Source organism: Dioscorea cayenensis, chromosome 14, assembly GCF_009730915.1.
Source record: "Dioscorea cayenensis subsp. rotundata cultivar TDr96_F1 chromosome 14, TDr96_F1_v2_PseudoChromosome.rev07_lg8_w22 25.fasta, whole genome shotgun sequence".
In the NCBI taxonomy this organism is placed as follows: Eukaryota; Viridiplantae; Streptophyta; class Magnoliopsida; order Dioscoreales; family Dioscoreaceae; genus Dioscorea; species Dioscorea cayenensis.
In genome coordinates this window covers 17,797,935-17,823,386 of record NC_052484.1, presented here as the reverse complement: position 1 = coordinate 17,823,386, position 25,452 = coordinate 17,797,935, and the positions used below count along the sequence as shown (strand labels likewise).

Genomic DNA, 25,452 nt, shown 5'->3' with positions numbered 1-25,452 from the left:
AAGGGATTTCAGTCCCTAAATAAATGTAGTTTTTTTTTTCCGATGACATAAACACCTCCAATTGACTTAATAATGTGTCACAGGGAGGATTAACTCAAATGTTTCAAATAACCATGTAATTAATTAAGGATTAAAATCTTTAATTTATTGCTCCGATGAAATAAAATTAAAGTTAAATAATCAAATTAATATAAATTGAAATTCAAAAGATCAAAAGTAAAAAAAATGAGTTAATGAGTTAAAATTTAATAACATAGTAAAATATCTACCTCGAATACTATAGTAAAAAAAAAAAACCTAGTGCTAGTAAATGGAGATGTCATTCTCAATGTTGAGTATTATTCACCTTCAAAAGAAATTTATATATTATACTCCAAGTTTTAATAAAATAACCCGGGAATTTTAAATAATTTAGATGTTGGAAAGGGTTAAAATGAAAAAAATTCATTAACTAACTACTATAACTCTCTCCCATCGTCAAAACCCATTCTTTCGACTTCTTCAAGACCTTGGTCTTCTTCTCCGTTTCCATCGCCGTTTCGGCCCCCAAATCGTCGCCGTTCGATCCCAATCGGACGGTTTGAAATCCATCTCCGCAGCCGCCACCGACACACATATACCTTCGCCGGCGACCCAATGGATCGGCGGCGAACTGGGAGCCCTGTCTACTTCCGCCAAGGAAGTGGTGGATCGAGTAGCACTGGATCGTCCTCGCCGTCGATGTCACCGTCGCATCACCGCTCTTCGTCGTTGTCCGGGCTCTCCGGTGTGCGCCGTAACCAGAACGTCGCTGCAAGGGCAGCCGCTGCGAGGTTAGCGCAGGTGATGGCGTCGCAGAGCGCCGCTGGTGACGATGAAGATGATGATGATGGCGATGGAGACGTCCCCATCAGCGTTTCATCGTTTCGGTTGCCTATGTCAAGGCCTTCGCCTGCCGCCGGCAGCAACGGCTTCGGTGGCGCCGGTGTCGGGGTTGGTCCCGGTTCGTCCTTGCTCGGGAGGACGACCAGATCTCCTTCCCCTGCGGTAAGCTCTAAAATTTTTAAAATTATATGTATATATATATATATATTGCGAGTTAATTAATTATATGGAGAAATTCTGTAGATCTTTGTCATTTTTTTGGGCATTTATACACCATTTAAATTTGCATTTTTTTTCTTCCATAAATTAAGCACTTATGTGGCTGACATTACGCTTCCATAAGAAATCATCAGAAATGTGTGAAATGACTGAAATTTCGTCACCTTAGGATTATATGAAAGTTCTCTCTTTTCTTTTTGATTACATATAATACCTATGAAATTATGATTCGGTTCATGGCAATTGCTGCACCTTTTTGGTGCAAATATCTGGAGTCTCTACCAGAGTTTATGTTATCACAAACTATACATGTGCATAGATGGAGTATGGCATTTTAAAGGGGCATACGTGTGGAACAAACATTTTTTTGTGGACACGTTAGACACTCTATTTTCAAGTTGGAATCTTTTGAAGAATAATAATCAGTGCTTATCCAAAGGATACATAACTTTAAGAAATGCTGTAGTTGGTTTTTCATCTTTTCTTGTTCTCATGTTAAGCTTTATACAAGTTTTTCCTTTTGCTCTTGTTTGGTCAGACTTCTATTGACTTTGAAAAGGAGGTCCTTTTCATAAATGTTTTCTTAGATCTAATAAGAGTTTTTAACAAGTTACAATTATGGGTTTCATATCACATAAGTGATTTTTGGGTATTAAATTTTTTTTTTGTATGCTTTAAAAGATAGCCAAACGGACAGTTCATTTTTTGGCATAACATTTTTAAATAGAGAATAAATTTGAGTGTCAACAAGTTCTCATTATACATAGTTCAATGAGTTCATCAGATTTTTAGCATAGGACCCAAAGGTGCAGTAGACAGTAGGAAATTAACAGCTCATTTGTATTTGACTTGATATGTTGGAATGGATCAAATATTTGTTTCCAGTAACCTATCAAGATCAGAGTTAGATTGTACATATTTTGAGCTGAAGCCTCAAATTTTTTTGTAACCCAATACAAGCCTGACTTTTCCCTTGATGGGGCGCAGTGCTACTGTAGAACACATGCTTTTTAGGACCGAAACTTGTATTCAACAGATTACTCCTTTTGATGTTTACCACCCATAACGCTACCTGAGCAATTGGCTATTGTGAAAACTTTAACGTGATTATATTTTAATTAAGAATGGATTTTTATTTTTTGTGTCAGTGTTTAAGGATTTCTCAACTACTTTTTCCTAGATTAATCGGCTAATTTGGGCTTATCACATTGATTAGTTAGGTAGAAACTTCATGGAACACACTTCATCTGTCCGCTCTTCATCAACTGGAAGACCGTCAGTGTCGGTGCATTCAACACAAATGGTACCTCCCAGCAGGACGTCGCTTAGAACCCAACCACCTATTCAACATCTAGAACCTCCTGCTGATAGGCGCAAAGAAAGAAGGTAGTAGATCTGCTCATATTATGATACTTTTGGAAGAAATAGATTGTCTGATGTTTTACTAACATGCTTTAGATGATAGGCTGTTGTTTGGTGAAAGCTTGAGAAAATGGCAAGTTTTAATAAGGTTTTTTTATCATACTTGTACTTCATATCATGGAAACAACACATAACTTTCTTTTCTTAACGATTTTCAACCATAACTGGCTTGTTTTTATTATTTTGTGGGAATGAAAATTTTCATAGTGTTTAAAGTTCAATGACATATGAAGCATTTGAAAAGTTTAACTGACTTTTGTGACCAGAGGAAAAAGCTTGGACTTGGGTTAAAGTGATCTCTATAATGCATGAAGAGCTTAACCTCTTCTGCATGCTTGAGATAGATAGATAGATAGATAGATAGTCTTTTTCTGTGGTGTTCTATTGCAGTTTAATTGTCTTCTTCACTTGGACAGATGCGATTAACTTCTCTAGATCTCTATATTTGCAATTTGCTTCTTCTTCTTCTTCTTTTTTCTTTGTTTTTTGGAAAATGCTGTAGCAAAATTTGTATGTATTGTATCCGTTTCTTTCCAAGACATGGATATCCTTTTGTGAGATCTCAGGTCAAGCTGAAAACATGCATCAGGTTTCCTGCAGATATGGGGCTTTTACGATCTAGAGAATCTGGTGATCAACGTGAAGCGTCTGAGCTAAAAGATGAGGTATTAAACTGTCATTTTATCATGTATTTTGATTTATTTATCTGATTAGTCAGGCAGATTGCTTTCAATGATCTTCAATTGGTGTAACTTGTTTGGCCAAGCTATGGTCCTTAACTTTCAAGCAATCCTCATTCAAGGTATGGGTGATCTAGACAAATTCAAACTAGCTATCCATGAGGCCAATAATGGATTCCATGTTCTGTTAGTAGAAAAATCTGGCTGTTATTGCTTGTCTTCAGAATAGGGGCAGATGAGCATATCAGAGTGTTTTTCTATGTGTTAATAATGTTGCATCAAAAGCAATTGAACTTAAGATTTTAATTGGCACTGCTTCTAATGCTTCAAATAAGGGCACAGCCAATTTGCTTGTTGTCAAGATTGAGGAAATAAGAAATAATTTGACTGGTTAGTTCCTGTTAGTCTAGACTGTATACAATTGGTGGTGGCATTCTCTGGGGAACTAGAGTGGGTGTTCTTCCAAAATCTGGAGTCAGCAGGAAACTGACGACTCATAGGTGTGTAAGCTTACTTAATCATATGGCTTGGCATGGTCTTGTATTTTATAAGAGAAATATATGGGCTGAACTCTGGACCATAGCTGCAACAGTGTTGATGTTTGACTTGCAGGCTTCTGAATCCTCATATGAATTATAAGAAAATTTAATATATTGTTACTAAACTGACCTTTTCTTCCTTCTGTAGCTTGACATGCTTCAAGAAGAGAATGAAAACATTCATGAAAAGGTATGTACAGCATCCCATATCATTCATGAATTACTAATAGTCTTACTTGGCACTGGTCTGAATGACTGAATCTGTCATCTAGCTTCGTATTGCTGAACAGAGATGTGAGGAAGCCGAAGCCAGGGCTAGGGAGCTTGAGAAACAGGTCATCTTCTAAAATATTTATTCTTGTGTTGATTCAATGTATAGCATGAAGAGGTATACTTGTCATTCTTATTCTTCATTACAACATGATGTGGTTGCTCTGTAGTCTGTACATAAAACAACTTTGTCAGGTATGTGTGTCTTATTGGGCTAGATCCTTAAGTGTGCATGTGGCATGTGGTGAGTTTGTTCTTGTTCTGTGTATGATAAATAAATCATGTTTATGCTATGTATCATTTCACCTTATTCTGGTAGTTGTGGACTTTTGCATGAGGACAGAATCTATCTTTGTATTTTGTTATTCAGGGGAAATTTCTGTGTCTCACCCTTTTCTCTATTTTCATGTCTGTATGACATAAATATGTTTGATACTTGAAGAGACAAATTTATTGTATCATCTTAATTTCAGGTCGCTAATCTTGGTGAAGGGGTTTCATTGGAGGCTCGACTATTGAATAGGCAAGTGCTGACATTTGCATATATTCCAACTTTTTCTTTTTTCCTTTCTTGATGACATTTGTGCTATTTATTTGCAGGAAGGAGGCAGCACTTCGCCAAAGAGAGGTAACCACTTGACATGAATTTTTCTTATTTGTGTACTTCTAGACCTGAGCTTTGATTTTCAAATTGGGGTACATTACATACTTCATATTTTCAAAATGAGCTTTCTTTCTTTTTTGTTGTTGTGGGCCCAAAGTTGACCTGCAATTTTATGCATTGGGTTCTGCTAATAGGGAGCATTTAATTCTCGGGATTATTACTTGCCCGGCAATAGTTGGAAGACCAGAGAACTGTTGATCATGGAAAATAGATCGATTGAAAGAGAATGCCTGCTACTATTGTTAGTTTCATTGTGGCTAACAGATCTCATTTAAACCTTTCAATGCACATGTTATTAATTATTATGGTTAAATGATATAAAAGCTGCTAGTTGAATGCCTCTTCTTTATCAACATATAGACCTTCAATGCATCTAGTATGTTTCACATGTTACCATCTAAATTAACTCTTTAGAGTAAGACTGGTTGAAGTTTACAATTATCAGTTAGTAGCAGAACCAACAAGATAAATGCCAATGCCACCCTTATGTCCATTTGATGGAGAAAAGGAAGTGTGGGAAGTCAAGTTCTGTTCCTGTATTTGCAGGGTATGAAGAAAGTGTATACCATTGCCTTGGACCTTGAACCTTGATGCATTTGGTATTGCAGTAATGGCCATAAAGTAGAATGTGGTTTTGTCAAACTTATCCTTTTCAATTCTTTTAGGATTCTAGTGATTAAAAGGCTCTTAAGTTGTTCTTACTTGGAGTGCATTATTCTGCACTAGAGTCACCATCCAATTGGATATGGTATTTTGGTTCATAGTTCAATAGCCATGTCCATGTGCTTTCACATTAACTGAAACTACCAATTGAATTCATTCCAAAATGATGTCTCTTTAAATTCTTGCAAAGTTCTGTTGCTCATACACTAGATAATGACACTTCTTTTTTGTATGTTTAGTATGCTTCTTTCAGACTGCACCTTTTTTAAGGTATGTTAGGATATCATAGATACTCAACTAAACTAGGAAAATGATATTGTTGACCAAATGCAGGCTGCACTTAAGGCTGCTGAATTAACCAGGGGTGGGAGAGATGAGGAAATATTTGCTATTCAACAAGAAGTGGAGGTACTCATTCCATTTTCACTGGCCACTTTGTATTAAGCCTTATAAATTGCTTGAACAATTGGTTTTTATAATCCTTGATTTGTACTATGAACAGTCTGCAAAAGCAGAGGCTGAAACTGTGAGAGAGCAACTTAGAGAAGCTCAATCTGAAGCAATTTCTCTTCGCTCCATGACTCAGAGAATGATTTTAACTCAAGAAGAGATGGTTGGTGCTTCTACTATCAACTTACTTTAAAAGCGTGTGCATGCACAATCATCCATTTTGTTCTGATTCTGTGGATTTCTTTAAAAAAAAAATAGGAGGAGGTTGTTCTCAAGAGATGCTGGCTTGCTCGTTACTGGGGTTTGGCTGTTCAGCATGGTAGTCTTCTTTCATATGTTGCGTTGCATTAGTTTAAGATGGATGCATTCTTCTTCTTAATAAAAATTTTGCTTCTGCAGATGTAAATGCATTAGATGCTGCTAGATATTGAAACACATCATTTTGACTTATTTTTGGTTCTTATGTTATATTGAGTTATTTTTTAGCACATGCCTCAGATCTTTCGTCTGAATGTTTTTTTTCCTTGAATTGTAGCTATTTACCCAGAAATTGCTGTGGCAAAACATGAGTATTGGTCATCATTAGCTCCTCTTCCTGTTGAAGTTGTTCTTTCTGCTGGACAAAAAGCTAAGGAGGACTCATGGAAAAAAGGCACAATAAATGACTTCAACATTAGCTTTTGTTATATTCCCCTCTTGGAGGATTATCCTCTTCAAATAATTGTTTTTGTGTTTTAACATTCATCAGAAGATGATTCTGCGAGGATAAATAAGCTTGCGCGTGATTTGAGTGACATGACTGGAGAGGGAAATATAGAGAGCATGCTTTTGGTTGAGAAGGGTTTAAGAGAACTAGCATCTTTGAAGGTTCTTTCCCTCTTCCTTCTCTCTTCTTTAAAATTTATGAAAATCAATCCCATTTTTATCTCTTCATCCTCTTTATCCCTCACTTCAGCTGTCATCAGCTCATTCTCATTTTTGTCTTTTTTATCCTGGCAATTTAATTTGCAGATTGAGGATGCTGTTATTCTTGCATTAGGTCAGCATCGGCGGCCAAATTATGTTCGAGTATCCACCTCAGGTTTGTCAAGTCACAATTTGATCATCAAGATTTATTCACATCAAAAAATATATGTTGCTTTCTGAATTTATTTGAAATGCATTTTAACTAGAAATTCAGCATTGAAACTTTCACCTATAAATTTAAGTGTGTGCTTATCTTTTTAGTAATTGTGCATGCTTTAGGTCTTGTCTTGGTTGTTTCATCCACTGTATTCCATAAAATTTTCTTTTATATATTGTTGTTTGTTTGCTTGTGAATTGATATATTAAACGCTGAGTTTCTAATTACTGACAATTCCTTATTTTGTTCATTCAGATCTCAAATCACCTGGTGATCCAAAGTACATGGAGGCATTCGGTAATGCTCTGTTCCATCTGATGCACACACTTGAGCCTTTCTTTGGTTTTTCCTGCTAAATAAAGAACTGTTACTCCCTTTTTGTGTCCTTATAAATGCTTTCAATGATATATATATATATATATATCATTTCTGTCTGCAATTTTATGTAGATCATCTTTGTATATATTACGCTGCATGTTTTCTTTCAGATTCTTTCCCTTACCGAAATTAATATTCTTGCAGAACTCAACCAAGCAGAATCAGAGGATGTATTCTTCAAGCAGGTGTGCAAGTGTTGTTATTTAAGGTGCTCACCTCTCTTAGTTTTCTCATAAATAATTTTGTCTTCGTAGGCCTGGCTTACATATTTCTGGAGAAGAGCGAAAGCCCATAGTGTCGAGGAGGACATTGCTGAAGATCGGCTGCAGTTCTGGATTAGCCGCAGTGGCCAATCACTGGCATCACATGATGCTGTTGACGGTAAGTCCTGCTTCCAATCCTGGTCAGCTTCATTGTCACAAAATACGGGGCACATTTGAATGTGCACATACACTGAAATCAACTGAAAATAATTGATATCTTCAACATATGCCACATGGTTTTCTATCACAGTTGAGCGAGGTCTGATGGAGCTAAGGAAGCTGGGGATCGAACAACTACTGTGGGAGACTTCCCGAAGGGAAATCGATCAAAATCTATCAACAGAAGATGCATCTGAAAATTAGCAGTTGTAAGTGTCTCTCATCTCTGTTGTACATTCCAAAGGGCCTTCCTCTTTATTCTCTTGCTGATACATTGCTCTGTAAATAAATAGATGGTTTTGTTTCTGTTGAGCAATTTTGCTTTTCTGAACCTAAAAACTGATGGTGTTAACTATTAATGCTCATTCCCAAAATAAACAGGAATGAAACATCGTTATTTGTTTATAACTTGTGATTAAACTTTTGCAGCAATTTTATTTAAATGTGTGGTTCTATATTAACTACTCTTTATGCATGAGAGATGGATGTCCCTCTACTGAACTAATCATGCAGGTTGAGAATGACAATGATAGAACAACATCTATCTTGCTTGCAAACTTAATGAACTGATCAAATAATTTAGCCTGATGAGGTGGTCATCTTGAAGTTTATTTTTATTTTCTTAAGAAATACATTTTGAGTATGTTGAAACAAGCACAGTTTTGGAATGTTTCAAAGGCTTTAATCTTTCTCAATATTCCATGTGTTTACATGTGTTTCCTTATTTCAGATGTTCATTTGTCTATCTTTCAGATATTCATTTGTGTGATGCAGTGATGTAGGAGAAGTGATACTTCATTTTTTTGGGGTTTTTCCCATATTCACTTTTTATGTGCACAAAATCCAATATTTGTTGATAAATGATAATACATATAATAGTTCTATATTTTATTGATAATTATTAATAAAATGGTACTTATAAATTTTATTGTAACAAAAAAGGTTTTAATTAATTTTGAAGTTGATTTACATGTAGATTTTATTTTAGTTATTAATTTTGCCTAAAAAGGACCTACTTGGATCTTAGCCGAATTTATCACATGAGGTGAGCCAATTTGACTGATTAACAATAAACATGTTATATGTAAAAATTAATTATTTTTTTAAAAAAACAAATTTCTATCACATGGATTACATCCCAAATAGGTAAACAATTTTACTAGTTTTCAAGAAAGTGACAAGTAAAAGTCCCTAAAAATAGTTCCAATAAAAAAACTGTGTAAAAAAAAAAATCAGGAGTAGGGATTCAAATAAATATCTAAAAATAATATGTAATGATTCATGGAGATAGGTATTCTATAGATGGATCACAAGAGTTAATCCCGAGGCAAAGGTTTATAAAAGAGAGTTAATCCCAAGGCAAAGGTCTATAAAAGAGGAGAGGAGAGCAAGAAGGGATAAAGAAGAAGGATCTTGGGCTTGACTTAGTTTTCTGTCAGGGAGGAAAGTGATTCCCACTTATTTTTCTATTTTTCAGTTTATTTTCAGTGGATCTATAGCTTAGTGAGCTAGTTTTCTTCATTTTGGTGAATGTATGAAACTTAAACTCTTGTTATGTTAATTTCATGATGAGATTTCTAGTTATATAGATGCATTATTGATTGGAGAATTTTAATTATGGATATGAATTGCTTATTAGCTTGATTGAGCTAAGTGATTACTTGATCTAAAATTCATAACATAATACTGTCCCTAATAATATCAAATAAATAGCTCTGTGAAAACAAAATCATAAGGAATTTAAATAAATATCTAAAAATAATAGTGACCCCAAAAATAATTCAAATAAATAGCTCCATGAAATAAAAAAAATATCATTAATAGTAATCCAAAGAAAAATTATTCAAATAGTCCCCCATACTTTACCATATCCTACAAAAGAATCCCTCGATTTTGACATATCCCCAAAGACACCCTCTTTTATCATGCCCATAACTTCTCAGTCCACCCGCGTGTGAAAATAGCTGCGAAATTATTTTACCTACCCTTGAAGCAATGTTTAATTTTCAAAGCATTGGGACCATCTTACGAGTCAAATATGTTCGCATCCCAAGGAATCAAAGAAGACTTAGGGTTCATTTTCTTCTCCACATCACTATCGGAGTTCTTACTATCCATGCCTGGAGAGAAAAACATCGTGAGTGTCCCCGGTGTTGGACCCTTCCTTTGCTGATTGAAGCCACGCTTCATCATGATGGAGAGGAGAAGTGATATGTCCTCAAGCCTGAAAGGTTCGACGCCTAGTAACACCCAATCTAGCAACCATTTTGCTTATCAATTCGTAGAACTCATGTTTTTATGCTTTAATTTATGAATGAGTTTGATAAGTATTCCTGATACATTATTAGTTTCTTGCATATTTGTTCAAATATTGAGTGAAGTGTTAGTTTTGACGCATGGATGGTCATAGAAAATATTATAGACAATAAGATAAATCGAATTTTATTTGTGATATAGACATCTTCTTTTAATTTGTAGAAATGTAATGTTTACCCTTTTTTCCATTCAAATTTTGTGTCCTTGAAGGTGTTTATTGATTGTCACCGTGGGGAAATGTTATAAATTATGTGAAGAATTGAGTAATGTATTACATCTGGAGAGTAAATCCTATAATACCATTATATGCTAGACACATCAAAAGCAGTGCCCCGACACTGTCGAGCTGCCCGCCCGCCAACAAAAAGCGGGGGGTTGGGTTGGCCTTTTGTAAAGCCCGTTTGAAGCGGGCGAAAGCGGGACCAACCCGTTTTGGTTAGGGTCATAGGCGGGCGGGGACGAGCTAACCCGCCTTTAATTTACTATTTTTAAAAAGCTTAAATGAGGATAAATGTTTAAGGTGCTTTATGTAATATCATGGTATTGATATTTCTCTTAACTATAGTTGTTCAATTCATGTAGGAACTTTTGAATGTTGGGTTAATTGGTTAACTTGGTTGGATATGTTTTAATTTACTTGTTTTATTATTTTAGTTGTGTGATGTATTATAACCTCATATGTAAAAATATTTTTGAAATACGTCTTTTTGTATTATGTTTTTGTGCTTTAATAAATATCTTTTGGTTTGGTTTTGGTTTGTTAAAAATAATCAATATATAAAAATATAAAATTTTTTTAAATGTTTTTATATTTTTTTAGTGGGCCACCATCTCAACCCGCCAACCCAAGTGGGTTGGGTCGGGTTGGCATTTTTAACTCCCGCCAAATGGCGGGCCGCCCGCCCGCCTACTGCCAAATGGCGGGTTTTTGGTAGCCCGTCTGGCCGCCCGCCCTACTGTTTTGACAGGTCTATTCTATGCACATATAAATCCCTCTTGTCATGAATTAAACTCCAAAACAATCTCATTTCGATGTGTATTCTATCCAGTTTTTCATAATTATTGTGTATATATATACAATTTTGTTCAGTCATCGGAAAACTCAATATTTCAATTGGAGAACCAGTGCATTTACTATTATTTAAATTGAAAATTTTGGTTTGACCATTATATTTATGGTGTATATATAGAATCAATGCATCTTGTCATTTTGTTAACACCAAAATGTCCTTTACTTTAAAATGCATGTTCACTGTATAGTGTGAATTGTTGAAAACCTCACTTCGGTTTATAATGCAGTGCTTACAATGTTTACCTTTTCCATTAATATGTTTACTAACATGAACTGATTTGTTTGTGCAGTGACACATTATACCAAGTGGTTCCAGGAATCTTGTGAATGGACGGTGCTATTTAGCATTGCTTGTAGACATTATACATGAATTGAGGGACAAGATGACGCGAAAGCACTGGGACATACTGAAGCAAACACCATTTAGCCATTTGATGAACATTGAACCCATAGTCCAAGAGCGTAGTATACTAGACACTTTGATGCAAGTTTTTAACGAGCAGACGATAATATTTAAACTTGGGGAAAGCCATTTGCATTTCAGGGCTAAGGATGTATCCCTTTTACTTGGCCTAAGGTGCAAAAGCATTGCTGTAGAATTTAAAAGGAAGAAGGAACACTGCAGGTTAGAAGAGGAATACTTCACAAAAGGAGTAGACAGAAACAAGGATTGTCTGGGAAGGGTATTATAGGACATGGTCCTTAAGAGAGATCACAAGGGCGAAGAAATTTTATTAAGCTTTAATTGATATACATCATGGGATTCTTGCTCTTCCCGACCATTTGTTGTTTAGCACCATCATGGTTAGCTCATTATGTGGATGATTTGTCCATACTTAGTGAGTATACATGGACACATGTGATGCATAGATTTCTTATGGAAGATGTACTCATTGCATTTGGCCCGAGTGAAGGACAGGTGTTCCGAAAAGTTATCAAGTCTCGGGTACTTAAGGGGTTGTGTAGTTGCTCTTAATATTTTGTTTTATGAAGACACTAGGACTGGGAAAAGGACTTACTATGGAAAATTACCGTGCATCCTATGCTACAGTGAAAGTAGTTTCAAAAAACAATTTGATGCTAAAGCTCTAATAGAGACACTTAAGGGACAAGAAGTAAGTTCTTTCATTGTTCATATCATGTATAAATGTTTACAAATTGTGTTAATTGATTATTTTACTGGATTAATGATATGCTATATAACTTTATGTTTTACATTGTGAATAATTAGTTGAGATTATGAGTTAGTGGTTTGAAATGATGTGTACATATTTATATCATGACTTACCATTCACTTTATTTGAGTTTTTGTTTATAATGGGCAATTGGTGTTTATAAAATAGCTTTAGTATTGTGTATGTTGGGTACTTGTTTATTTTATATAGATCATTATCGGTATTTACTAATGATTGGTATTTCTCACTAGTTCTTCGCCTTGGTCCCAAAAAATGAGTACGAGGTTGACCTTATTGTTGGATGTACTCTTAAGAATCACTAGAGTCTATTATGGTCATATGTGGTGTGAGGTGTTGAGATGAAGCGATTTCTCCACCGGGACCTCGAAGGGGACTAATATCAGTGATCTAGACATAGGGATTGATTATTCTTGGATTTCCTCGACTTTATTAACTCGATTTAGAAACACTTTGTGAATCTTGAGCTAAATGTTAAATCTGAGGGGGAGCATTGTTCGGGCACCTCATTTTCATTGATTGAAGCTTCCCTCATTTTTACTCTTTTGTGCTTGCTTGTGCCATTAATACTTCTCTTGATTAAGTTCATTCCATCCTATTCTTGATTCTGACTAGATAACTTAGGAGTTGTCATTACTAATACTTCCATTCCTTATGAATTTGGGTACTTTATTACTTATACACCCATGCCCTTATGGCACACGCAAGTAAGAGGTGTGCCATACTTCAAACTTTTGGAACTTCAAAGACCCTTTTTCCTATCTGCGATTGTGCTCCTTTTATTAGGATTGAGTCTCAGCGGTCTTCCCTTTTTTTATTAGCTGGAGAGAGGGGTTTTTTTTTGCTAGTCCATAGATCTTTTTTCTTCGGCTGTTAAGCCTAATGAGCTTTGATACCATGTTGGATTTTAGATTTTACATTAGTAGGCTGTATTTAATGGTTGTGCTATGACAATCCAAATGGCGATGTCTCAAATCTAATGTTTAAATGGGTTTTTATCGTGTAAATTCATAATTTGTTTTGTTGTTTGTAAGGTTTGTAGGCTACGAACATGAAATTAAATTAATAGGATCATTGTGTAGTAAATTCATAATTTTAAATGGGTTTTTATTGTGTAAATTCATAATTTTACATTAGTACGAGTATAGACTATTTTGAAAAGGAACCGGGCAATTCAGAACTTTTTTCCCCAAAATTAGTTGTATCCACTAGCTTCCAAATTCTATTCTCTCATATCCTACTTATGTCTTTTTCCCTTATTCGTTATTATATATCCATTTTAAAAATTTTAAAAATATTAATATTCTTTTTTAAAATTTATCTTTTATCTTTAATGTGTTTCTACACATACTAATATTTCATGAAAAAAATGTAAAGTACCATTTTTAGTTGGAATAAAAGATAATTAATGTGTTGATAAGTTAATGAAAACTTGATGAAATTTTATATAAGGGTAAATTTAGATAGTTGGTATAATTTTTTGTACATTTAAGACTACAAACTAATTTTAGTTAAGCTTCTTAATCATTGTAAATAACCTAAAGTTACTTTTATTTAAAGGTTCATAAAAGGCATCCACATATAAGTATATAACCTTATGTGTAAAACTAATCCATACATGTATATATAATAAATTCATAAAATCCAACAACATATAAGTATATAACCATCTGTGTATAAGTAACAGATACAGTGGAAAACTTGACGGCAGGACCACACGAAGACCCGTTGTAGAATCACCCATAACAATACAGTCATTAAGATTGGTGAAGACAAGACCCATAAAGGGAAAAGAAGTAGCAATAGGAGAGCACGCTCGAAAGAGGAGTCGAAGAAATATCCGTCCAAATAGTCCTCAATAGACGGATAGCCACTATTCCTCCACTGCAAGCCCTAAAGGAAAGGTTTATGATGACGATAAACTAGATCTGGTGTTGAATGAAATTAGGGAACTTAAAGAAAGAGTCCGCATACTTGAGGGGAAGCTCAGCAGAAACGATGAAAAGGAGAAGCTACCTAAGGCAAAGGCAAAATTGAAGGACAATGTTGATCCTTTCTCATCACAATGTTGATCCTTCTCATCAGGAACTTACACACGCCCCTAAAGTAAGTGGTTGAAACGGAATGCACCCAAGTGAGGACAGAATAACCTCATACCAATGAACCAATGGAGGGTACACATTATACCATGACCACTCACCAGTGTTGCGAAGCCTTCAGCCGCATCTCATCTTGTACCCGAACCCTCCCCATCAAAGAAGGTTCCCCTCTGGGAAAGGGAAAAAGAATGATGCAAAACCACCATCTGAGATGACTGTAGTTGACGCTGACACATTAGACGCAATTGGGAGAGTAGTAGAGTCACTCACATCCCTCAAAAGTGGGGCACCTTTAGCTGATGGAGATAATAACCAAGTGGATGATACAGATGAAATTGTGAAGATGGTAGAGGTATAGATAGATTTCATCCCTCCAACTAAGCGACCTCAGGGTTTTACACGGTTGGACAGGATGCAACATATGACACTGTCAGTCCTCCTCAATTGTCGGATGGATGCATGAGTATTTTCCTACTTTTACTTTGTTTAGTTTTTAGTTTATTGTATAGATTCTGTTGTTTTCGCTATGTATATAGCCTCTAAATCAAATTGATATGTTACTTTTCATATATTTCAGTTTTTGTTCAATTATATGAATAAGTGGTTAGTACGATTGGTATGCGATTTGTATTCATTTTGTTTGTTCATAAATACTATTAATGATTTTTAATTCCATTCCCCACTAGTGCAGAGACATATGTTTAGAACAACGGATTTGACCATACCAGTCGTGATCATCTTCACGCTTTGGTTGAAAAGAAGCATATGGTCCCTTAATGACATTGTTGACGCATTTGTTTAGATATTACATGATTCTTTGAGGAACTTTCCTGGCCAGTTTAAGCTATCGGCCACGATTACCAGACCAATAGCGCTTGCCATGTCGAAGAGACCTGATTCTAAAGATAGATTGAATAAATTGTTAGCCCCCTTCTTGGATGAATACACAACTGTTGATGTTGTCCTTATGCCAATAATACTGCACAAGCATTACCATCTTCTCATTTTGGATAAAGATAAGCGGGAATATCGTCATTACTCCTCACTTACAATCCATGTCTATGATAAAGATGCTCTTGTAATGGTTACTCCTAAAACTTAATTAATTCACTCAGTGTTTTTGTTTTTTGTTTTGGCTTATGCCTCCATTTTCTTCTCTGAAATGTAGCGCTTGCTTTTTGACAATTTATTGAAAGTAAAACTTGTCGTCATTGACACCGACACATACCCACTAGTGCATGCACGCAATTGTCCCCAACAAAGGGTGGGCAGTTTGGATTGCCCTATTTAAGTAATGAAATTCATGGAATTGATACTACTAGGTGAGAAACTTCAGCTGTCAATCAGTGACATGGCATTCTATCGGCTTGTGTATGCTACGAGAATCTTGGCAGATGCCATACTATGCACCCTTCAGTGAAAAAGGATATTGCACACTTTGAAGAGGAAAACCCTGCAGCTAATGATATAAAGGGAACTTGCAACTGACAGCTGATAGTGCCACCCATGTCCCTGAAAGAGGATCCTGTCGAGAGCATGGTGTCTGAAAACTGCGAAAGATAACATGGCCATAGATCCCTCCGCATCATCCACATCTAGAACAATTGAGACTTCAACTGACCCACTTAAGGTGTCTGAAAATGCGTTGGAATGAAATACAATTATCTACTTTATGATTATCTAACTAATATTATCAGACCCACCCGAAATCTAAACCTTTCTTTACATTGTTTGTTCTAGGACACTATCATCTCTAGGTTGATGAAAATCAGAACTTCCATATTAGTATTTTGCATTGATGTTTGAATCATGAATGTCATAATTAAATGGTTCCTCAATTTCCTGTACATATTCATCTCGTTCTCTCTATTTATTAATCGTCTTGATCGGTTTCGCAAGTCTTTGTTTATAGCCATAAGTCGACCTTTACTTTAACACAGTAGTCACTATAAATTGAGTATCATAACAAAATGGACAAGGGGATGACATTTCATATCAAAATAGTTTCATCCGAACGTTTAGTCTACAATGACCTCATTGCAAGTAACTCTATTGTGCTCAACTTCATTATAATGACTACAATGCAACTCCCGTATGTCAAAAGCTTATAACAACCAATGGCCGCACATGTGACGACCACTCTCTATTTATCATTTTTTTTATGAAACCGAAGTTGAAATTACGTTTGATAGCGAAGTCATACAATATCTCCTAGAAATTTTTTGCATTTTCATAATGTTGTCCGACCGTAGTTATGTCATTCTCATAATTCCATGAAAAATTGGATGGTGCTATGGTTCCCCCACATAGCATCGTTGGCACCAAGGGGTTTAGGTTACATGAGGCACTTTGTGATACTAGTTCCCTGGTTACAAGATTATAAGAAAAATAATTAGTAAGTCATGTAAGCAGAAACAGTCATAAATAAACAATTAGTATGTTATATAGGTACAAACAATCATAAATGAACAAGCGTTACATTATATAAATAGAAACATCGTTAATAAACACTTATAGTGGGTTTTAAATAAAACAACGAGATAATAAGCCAACAAATGAGAAACTAACCCCAATTTAACTTTAATGAGTGAGTGAAGAGTTAAAAAATTGAAAAAAGTGTAAAATCTAAAGGAGATCGGCATTTACAGTGGCATCGATGACCCGGAAGGATGCTCTATCATTTTGTCAACCACCTCGACCACCATGTTAAATATATTCTTCTTGAAACGCATAGTGAATGTTGCGCATTCTTTGAAAATCATTGTTTGAACTAATACAAGCTGTCATATTCTTCTCATTAGGGATTAAATACTTTACCCTTAACATGATGAGGATGAAGGGACCAACGTGTGCATATTTCATCAAATACAGACTCCCATTTAGACAAAACGGAGAACTCTACGACACAATCGTCTTTCCTTGTACTTCACAATACCATAAAATGTATCCATCTAAGGCCTGTAAGAGAAAAAGAAAAGAAAAGAATAAAGACAAACTCACATAACATTACAACATCAACAAACTAATCCACTTTCACTTAAGGTTCTTCGCGGGTTTGCCTTCACCAAACCGGAGACCTTCACTACGGAAGAAAGTTTCCCACATCCAACAACGAAGTTGAAGTTGAAGTTGAAGTTGATGTTGATGTTGATGTTGATAAATGAGATCAATTTGAACTTTTAAAGATACTCCTCCAACAAGTCGACCATGCAATGACCGGAATGGAACAAGTAGAAAGCAGGTGAAGGAGAACTTTTAAAATATGCTCCTCCAACAAGTCAGCCATGTAATAACCGGAATAGAATAAGTAAAAGCTGGTGAAGGAGGAGGATAAGAAAAAACTAGTGGAGAAGCTTCTCTTGCAAGACATCAAGGTACAACCAACCATATCATGATAACACCGGACAACTAAATTCCCTCCTTAATCAAGGCCACGTTCCCTCCAAACACAAGGGTAGTTTCAGGATATTCAAAAAAATATAACATGGGGAGAGTAACTGGAGGGGTGCAATAGTACAAAACCCAAAAAGGTTGTACTAATCAATATTACAAAATACCATAGGGACTTGTTGGAATATTTCAAAAAATTTAGGGACTAAAAATAATGTTCACTAATCCAAATAAATAACTAAAAATAATAGCATATATCTAAAAAATTGTTTTCAAGGCAAAAGAAAAGAGAGAGAGAGAGACCGAGTCAGCGATCCAACTCCGAGTCACAGCATGGAATCGGATGAGAAACGCGTTTACAACCTTCGAAGTCAAGCATTCGCGAGAAAGGAAGAGAAACGCGAACGCTATAATCTGAGAAAAAGAACATCTCGGCAACGAGCTTTCAGTTCTCCTCCACTTCCTCGCTTCCATGAACCTCCGCCGCCGCCGCCGCCCCTCCCCTGCCGGTTGCGTTCCCCAACGAACCCCGCTTTGATCTCACCTCCGACCAGATCAATGCCCTCGTCTTCCGATACCTCAAGGATTCAGGTTAATCCCTAATGATTTTTCTGGTTTTTTAATTGATTTCTTTGTTTTTAGGGTTTTTCTTGATGTTTAGTGATTTTTAATGATATTTATGTAATGGATTTTGTTGTGTTTGTGGATCTTGGGTGTTAAATTTGGGGTTTTGTTGGAGGGTTGGGATTTTTTAGTGCTCATAATGAATTTAGGGGTTTTTTTGGGAGTTTCTTGGGGTTTCTTCCTACTTCTGGTTGATCATTGGGCACACTTTTGCTCTCGTAATGAATGTTTGGGCTTTTGAGGATTGAAGGGTTTCAGGAATTTTCACAAGGTTAAAGAAAGTTAAAAAAAAAAAAAAGAAAAGAAAAACTAGGCAGCATTTTGTTTGTTTTGCAACCAAATGCCTTGACTGTCTTGACTCTTGATTACAATCATGTTTCTTTTAGCATTTGTATTTAGTAATAGCATATGAATGTGGGATTTATCTGAGTGGCCTTGTGAATTCTTTTCTGGATGAGGGCAATGTTGAATTTCTTTTGCTCTCATAATGAATGTTTGGGGTTTTGAGGATTGAAGGTAAGGGTTTCAGGAATTTTCACAAGGTTAAAGAAAGTTAAAAAAAAAAAAAAAGAAAGAAAAGAAAAGAAAAACTAAGCGGCATTTTGTTTGTTTTGCAACCAAATGCCTTGACTGTCTGACTCTTGATTACAATCATGTTTCTTTTAGCATTTGTATTTAGTAATAGCATATGAATGTTGGGATTTATCTGAGTGTCCTTGTGAATTCTTTTCTGCATGAGGCAATGTTGAATTTCTATGTTAGAACAAAGGATAAATGGACACTATGTGCACTAAGACTGCAGTTTTTATAGCCATATAAAAACTGCATATTTTAACAATGGTATGATGAGTAAGATAACTTTTGTGGCAAGTTTTCCCAAAATTTATGTTTTTCCCCCTTAGATCTGGAATGATGAATTTAATGGTATAAAGGGTGTTAATTTATGAGTTTGCCATCTGTAAGGCATGAATAACGTAACATTTTATGGTCTGAACTGGAAAAGAAAGAAAGAGAATCTTCTCAAGCTAAATTCATGAATAAAAGATCTTCCTTGCTTGCTCTTGCCTTTATTCCTCTAGCTTGATTACATTTGACATTTTATTTTCCTTTTTGTTATTATTTTATAATTAAGGTTTATTGCTTGGAACGTTGACTATATCATATAAATGGTATTGGAGTGGCATGCCAAACCTGCTCAGTTGAAACAACCAATTGGCAAATGTCCTTGGTGTGATAAAACCTGAATGAGATCCTTCCAGTTAGCCAACGCCAATTTATTTGTACTTTTTGTTTCTTGACCATCCGTTATTATTAAGATGTTATTTTACAATACCTATGGTACTAGTAATTACTTTATTATTTACTTCATTTTTTTCTTCTCTTGCTATGAAACATTGTAACTGTAAAAGTTTGCTGTCATCTTCTGGTTTGTTTTTATTTGCTCTTTTCTCTTTCTCCTCAGAGTCTCTTATTATAATTAATTATGTCACTTGTAAGATAAGAGTAGATTGAATGTTCGAGAAATTTTCAAGGGGCTTATATTACTTGAGTCATTCATTTCAGGTTTCTCACACACTGTATTTACTTTGGAACATCAGCCAGAGTTTGAGAACCTTCCTATTGATGAAAGTTCAATCCGCACTGGTGCCCTTGTTTCAATTTTAGCAAAAGGTTTTCAGTATTCAGAAATGGAAGCAAATATGGGCAGTGTAAGTGATTTTGCATCTTTATTCCTCTCGACTTTGGGATGGTGGTTTGTCTATCAGACAAGCGCTTTGTATTTCTTATTATTTGGATTCTTTTTTTCTTGATTTTTTTTAAATACTTGTAGAGTGATGTGGACGTTGATGGTGACTACGTTCATCTTGAGCCTATTGATATTATCACAAAAGATGTTCATAGCCTCAAACAAATTGTTAATGATAAGAAGGAAAAAGCTAAGGAGCTAGGCAAACATTTTGGAAAAGATACTGAACACGTTCAAGTAGATAGACAAGGAAATGAAGGTAGAACACGTTTATATTCTTCATCATAGCTCATATACTACCTTTATTTTGGTTTATTAACTCAGAAAACAGAGCTTTTTGTAAATCCTACACCATAATCAAAAAGAGTTACTAGTGTGTTATATTCTGTTATTTAGTTCAAGATCTTGGTAATTTCACTGTTTTTCTCTTCTTTTAGATTTGCATACCTGATTGCAATACCAGTAATCTTGACTAACATGCCAACTGTGTTCATTTTCTTTTTTTCCTTTTTTTCTTTGTTAATCAGTTATCATCACTCTTTCTACTGTTTATAGGGCCATCACCAATGGACTTCACTCCTAGCTTGGTATCACCCAGTTGTGAGGTTTCTGACTCTGATGTGTATGTTTTGGAAGGACATAGTTTTGAGGTTTGATTGATAATCCTTGTGATAATACTCCTGAATACCATTTGGTTGTGCATAGTAAATTTCACTCAAGCAGCTCTATTTATGCTTTTTGGTCCTGCTTTAGGTTAATGCATGTGCTTGGAGCCCAACTGGTTCTCTTCTGGCATCTGGGTGGGTGTATTTGGTTAACTTTATTGAAATTATGCATGCTATTGAAGTTTGGAACAAATGAAAACTCCATGTTCTAGGTTTTTATATAACATTGATATGATGCACGTTTGTATTTATTTGCAAATTCTCTCAGTTCTACTAGTTTATGTGCAGAAATTCTCATCGTATAATTCCTGAAGCTCTTTGACTTTGTTCATTAGCTGTTACGCTGCTTTGACCACCCTACTAACTTGTTAAACAACTGATTCTGTATAGTCCAATGAAAAAAATCCTTTCAGATGAATTTTTTATCTATCAAAGTGTGGGTTTGGTTTTAGATTAGCTACTATTTTCATGGAATAGTGTGAAATCCAGGGGTTATTCTCTTTATTGGATCTATATCTGTTGTAAAAGCTCTGAATGACTACACTTTGATAATATTTTATGATATTTAAGTATAGCTAAAGTTTGCACATCCATGTTCAAGCTGTTTGTCCATGATTTGTGGAATTTAACTTTTGATTTGAACTAATAGCTCTTCAGATTCAACCGCACGAATTTGGGAAATTTCAAATGGACCCTGCATTTCCAGTATGCATAGTTCACCTCCAAATGTGCATGTTCTAAATCATTTTAATTTTAGTATAAATAATGAAAGCAATGCAGTCACAGCACTTGCTTGGAATGTGAGTCTCACTTTGTTTTGTTTCATGTTATTGTTCTTTATGTAATCCTTTTTCCATTTTACATGGAGTCCTCTTAGTAACTTGTCGTCCATTAATGCTCTATTTAAATATCTATCTAACAGGAAGAAGGGGAACTGCTTGCAACAGGTTCATATGAAGGGCAAGCGAGTATTTGGAGGAAGAATGGTAATTTGCTTTGCATTTACTTTGTATCTAATAAAATCATAACTGCTTTCTATGTGATCAATAATTTATCAATAATTTTAGCAATTGTTGGCATGAGCATAATACACCTTGATCCTTCCATCATCAAGGATGAGTTGATATTTCAAACCTTTGTTTACCCCCTTTCTTCTGTCTGTTAGTGTGGTACTTTTGTCCTAGCATCTCAAATGCTAAGCTACTTGTCACACTTTTCTCTCAAAACACCTCTAGTTGTGCACTTGGAGTGTGGACATTTTTTTTACTGTCTTGTCTTGTGCTTGTATTAATATAACAGGAAAATTAGAGGAGATACTCAAAAAACATACAGGATCTATTTTCTCTTTACAATGGAACAAGAGAGGTGATCTTCTCCTCACTGGAAGCTTTGACAACACTGCGATTCTCTGGGACACTGGCACATGGGAGTGTAAGCAACAGTTTTGCATTTCATTCAGGTGAGTTCTTTCAGTTGTTATGGTTTCTTTGCTTTGCTGTTGGTACTCTTCTGGTAGAATCATGCGCATGATATCTATTTTTGCAGCACCATTGATATTTGTTGAATTTAGAAACAATACAGCATTTGCAACATGCTCAGAAGACAAGATGATTTACGTTTGCAGCTTTGGAGAGTCTCAACCAGTTTATGCTTTTTCTGAACATCAGGTTTCAACACTCAAATCATTGACTAATATGTTAAAATTTACTTAATTTAGTCATTCCGCATTCCCAAAAGATTTGTAGATCTGAAGCCATCCTTCATGTTTGTATGAAACCATTTTCCTTTCAATTTTACCCTTCTCATATTATTTGGCAGAACTTGAATTGGAGCAGGCTTTATCATATTCGATGCCCACTAACCAAACTTTCAAGACTTTGTTACCCATTTTCAGTCCATTGGTATTTGTAATGTCAGCTGTGATGGCAACTTAACATTGAAAATATTTTTATATTGGCATGCATGCTGACAATTGACTTGTTTACAGGTAGTGTTCTATAAATGAATATATAACTTATCAGATCACTTCTGCTGTTATTCTTTGGCTTCTTAAATTAGTCCACTTTATCACTTCTTTGGAACCTGTGGCATGTCTTGTCCTGGAAATATAGCTAGTCATAAGATGGCAAAAACACTGTTGTATAGATATGTTATGTAAGTATGGCTGCTTCTGAGAAGAAAAATCAGTCATTTTTCTAGATTGTCACCATTAACAATGTTCATGCTCCTAGATGTGGTGTCAATTTCTGCTGCCTCTGTGTTTTGTTTGACATCTATTCTTAAAACCAAAGTCAATAACTTCCAACCTTAGTTTGTAAACTCTTGCTGACAAAAGGAATATTATTTCAGGGTGAGATCAATGCTATCCAATGGGACCCGACTGGTACTTTATTAGCTTCCTGCTCTGATGACAGTTTTGTAAAGGTAAACCATCTTTATTGAAATGAAATTTTATTTTTGATGTTTATTTCAAGTTGCAACAAAATGCCTAGCTATTCATTTTTTTTCCCATTGATATCTCCATAAAAGCTATGTTATCTTACAAGATCCTAAAATTTCCTATGAACATGAGTTTTATTTGTGTGCAGACTCACATAAAGTTAATATTTTTGCATATTTAATTTATGATACAAATGCTTACAAATATACAAACTTTCAATTTGCCATTAGACATATCCCCTACAAAACTTTGGCATTCTCTTTTCCTCTTATTATTTTGTTTTTAGTGCCTGATTAAGAAGTGGAGTTCATTAACCATATCATTTTATGCAATGTCCAGGATTTGGTAATTGGTTTATCAGAAAACCCTGGTGTATTTTTAAACAGCATGTCACGTCGTTACACACACACAGACACACACTCTTCAAGCACCTAATTTTGTCTCGGTTCCTAGGTTCACATCAGATTAAAATCTCATTCTATTGATTGCTGTCAGATTTTTTAGTGCAAATATAATTCATATAATCAGCCCTATCTTGAAATTCTGTCAGATTTGGAGTCTGGAACTGGGCATGTGTCTACATGATCTCCAAGGACACAATGAGGTTTTACGCTTTCACTGGTCATTCTTCTTCCATTTTTTTTTTTAATGATCTCATGAGAAACCGCTAATCCAGGCAGTGTACACTATTAAATGGAGTCCCACTGGCCCGGGTACTATCAATCCCGATAAACAATTAGTGCTTGCAAGGTACATTATATTTTCTATCATATCTTAGGTTTTTTCCTTCTTGTAATTAACATCTTACTTCATGGTAGTACTGCAAGTTTTTCTGTGTGTCGGAGTGCGATGGTAATCTGAGCATGTAAATGGGCATCGATCTCTCTATGAAAAATAAAGATTTTCACTCGTTTCTTTCAAGACCACACTCATTATCTTTTCATAGATATTGACAGTTTCTTATAATTCTGTCAAATTTCAGTGCTTCTGGTGACTCAACCATCAAATTATGGGATGCCCATAAAGGCCATCTTCTTCGCACTCTCAACGGTCACCGGTATCCTCTCCTTGCTTTCTATTTGTTTGTTCATATCTATGTGTATAGTTGCGAGTCAACTTTAATAAAATGTTGCAATGCACACCAGTGAAGCTGTATACTCTATCGCATTTAGCCCAAATGGCAACTATTTGGCTAGTGGATCCCGAGATCGACATTTGCATATATGGTCAGTCAAAGACGGTAGTATCTTGAAAACATACAGCCGCGGTGGTGCCATCATCTACCATGTGAGCTGGAATAGGGAAAATGATATAGTTGTAGCCGGTTTCGGCAATGGCATTGTGACTCTCATTGATTTCAGATCTGCAGTGAAGCGTCTACCATGTACTGACGGAGGAAGTCGGTAGAAACTAAAACCGTCGGCCCTTTTTCGCTCAAGTGTAATTAACAGCTTGCAAATTAATGCATTGAATCTTCTGCTCTCTTTTGATTGGAGATAATTGGATGTTCACAAGATTTGAAAATATTGGGATTCAATTTGATCTATACTGGCCTTGACCTTGAAATATAAATCCTTCTTGTTATGTAATTGATTCTTTTTTTAGCTTGTTTCAGTGTCATCATTTTATCTAAACTATAGAGTATTTGTCTGCCGGAGAAAACAAAATTTCAAACAATAGTTATGACTAAGAATGAGTATGCGATAAGAATGTTAGTCATTTTTTAAACTACTTATTCTTTTTTAATTTCAAACATTGTCATCCATAAGAAATATAGATCCCAAGGTTTGATTTTTAACGCCAGTTGAATCATTGTAATTGGAACAGGAGTGTGAAAGTTATGATTGATTTTATGTAACTGTGTTAGTAAACTAAGCTGCAACTATAAAAAGTAAGTACGGAATGGGAATGTTAGTTATTGTCTAAATTATTTATTATGAATATCAAGCAGCACCATCATAAGAAGAAGAAAATTATTGATTCTCTATGTAAGGAAAAAAATTCCCTATTTTTTAGAATTTTTAAATATAAAACTGTAAAATTTATATTTACACAATATAATATTATTTGACTCTTGAATCGTTTTTTACACGACCACTTCAACGTTATCATTTCACTTGTTTATTTCCTGTCTATGTTGCTCCAGGGTTGAAAAATAGGATTTTATTTATTTATTTATTTTTTGCATATTATGCAAAATAAAAACTAAAAA

At 35.2% G+C, this 25,452-nt stretch overlaps 2 protein-coding genes across 2 annotated transcripts; both read left to right on the top strand.

The window, feature by feature from the left end:
• Positions 1-475: 475 nt before the first annotated feature.
• LOC120275828 (coiled-coil domain-containing protein SCD2-like) lies at positions 476-8,131 on the top strand. The gene is made up of 17 exons (XM_039282543.1): positions 476-1,026; positions 2,300-2,469; positions 3,095-3,170; positions 3,873-3,914; positions 3,997-4,059; positions 4,468-4,517; positions 4,595-4,622; positions 5,655-5,729; positions 5,824-5,934; positions 6,030-6,090; positions 6,307-6,423; positions 6,520-6,638; positions 6,783-6,852; positions 7,150-7,191; positions 7,417-7,457; positions 7,527-7,653; positions 7,786-8,131. Exons 1-17 carry the CDS (start codon positions 637-639, stop codon positions 7,896-7,898), a joined length of 1,695 nt encoding a protein of 564 aa, XP_039138477.1. The 5' UTR covers positions 476-636; the 3' UTR covers positions 7,899-8,131.
• A 10,046-nt stretch (positions 8,132-18,177) lies between these two features.
• On the top strand, positions 18,178-24,842 carry LOC120275120 (WD40 repeat-containing protein HOS15-like). The gene is given in 15 exon segments (XM_039281618.1): positions 18,178-18,355; positions 19,952-20,097; positions 20,220-20,394; positions 20,691-20,785; positions 20,889-20,935; positions 21,450-21,600; positions 21,723-21,786; positions 22,100-22,242; positions 22,244-22,259; positions 22,346-22,467; positions 23,150-23,224; positions 23,791-23,844; positions 23,917-23,990; positions 24,223-24,297; positions 24,386-24,842. Coding segments are annotated over 14 exon segments (1,374 nt in total). The 5' UTR covers positions 18,178-18,355; positions 19,952-20,076; the 3' UTR covers positions 24,648-24,842.
• Positions 24,843-25,452: the final 610 nt, after the last annotated feature.

Coding starts and splice junctions, on each gene's coding strand:
- LOC120275828 (XM_039282543.1), top strand. CDS start 637: ATGGATCGGCGGCGAACTGGGAGCCCTGTCTACTTCCGCCAAGGAAGT. Junction 3,171..3,872: donor CGTCTGAGCTAAAAGATGAG/GTATTAAACTGT, acceptor TTCCTTCTGTAG/CTTGACATGCTTCAAGAAGA. Junction 7,654..7,785: donor ATCACATGATGCTGTTGACG/GTAAGTCCTGCT, acceptor TTTCTATCACAG/TTGAGCGAGGTCTGATGGAG.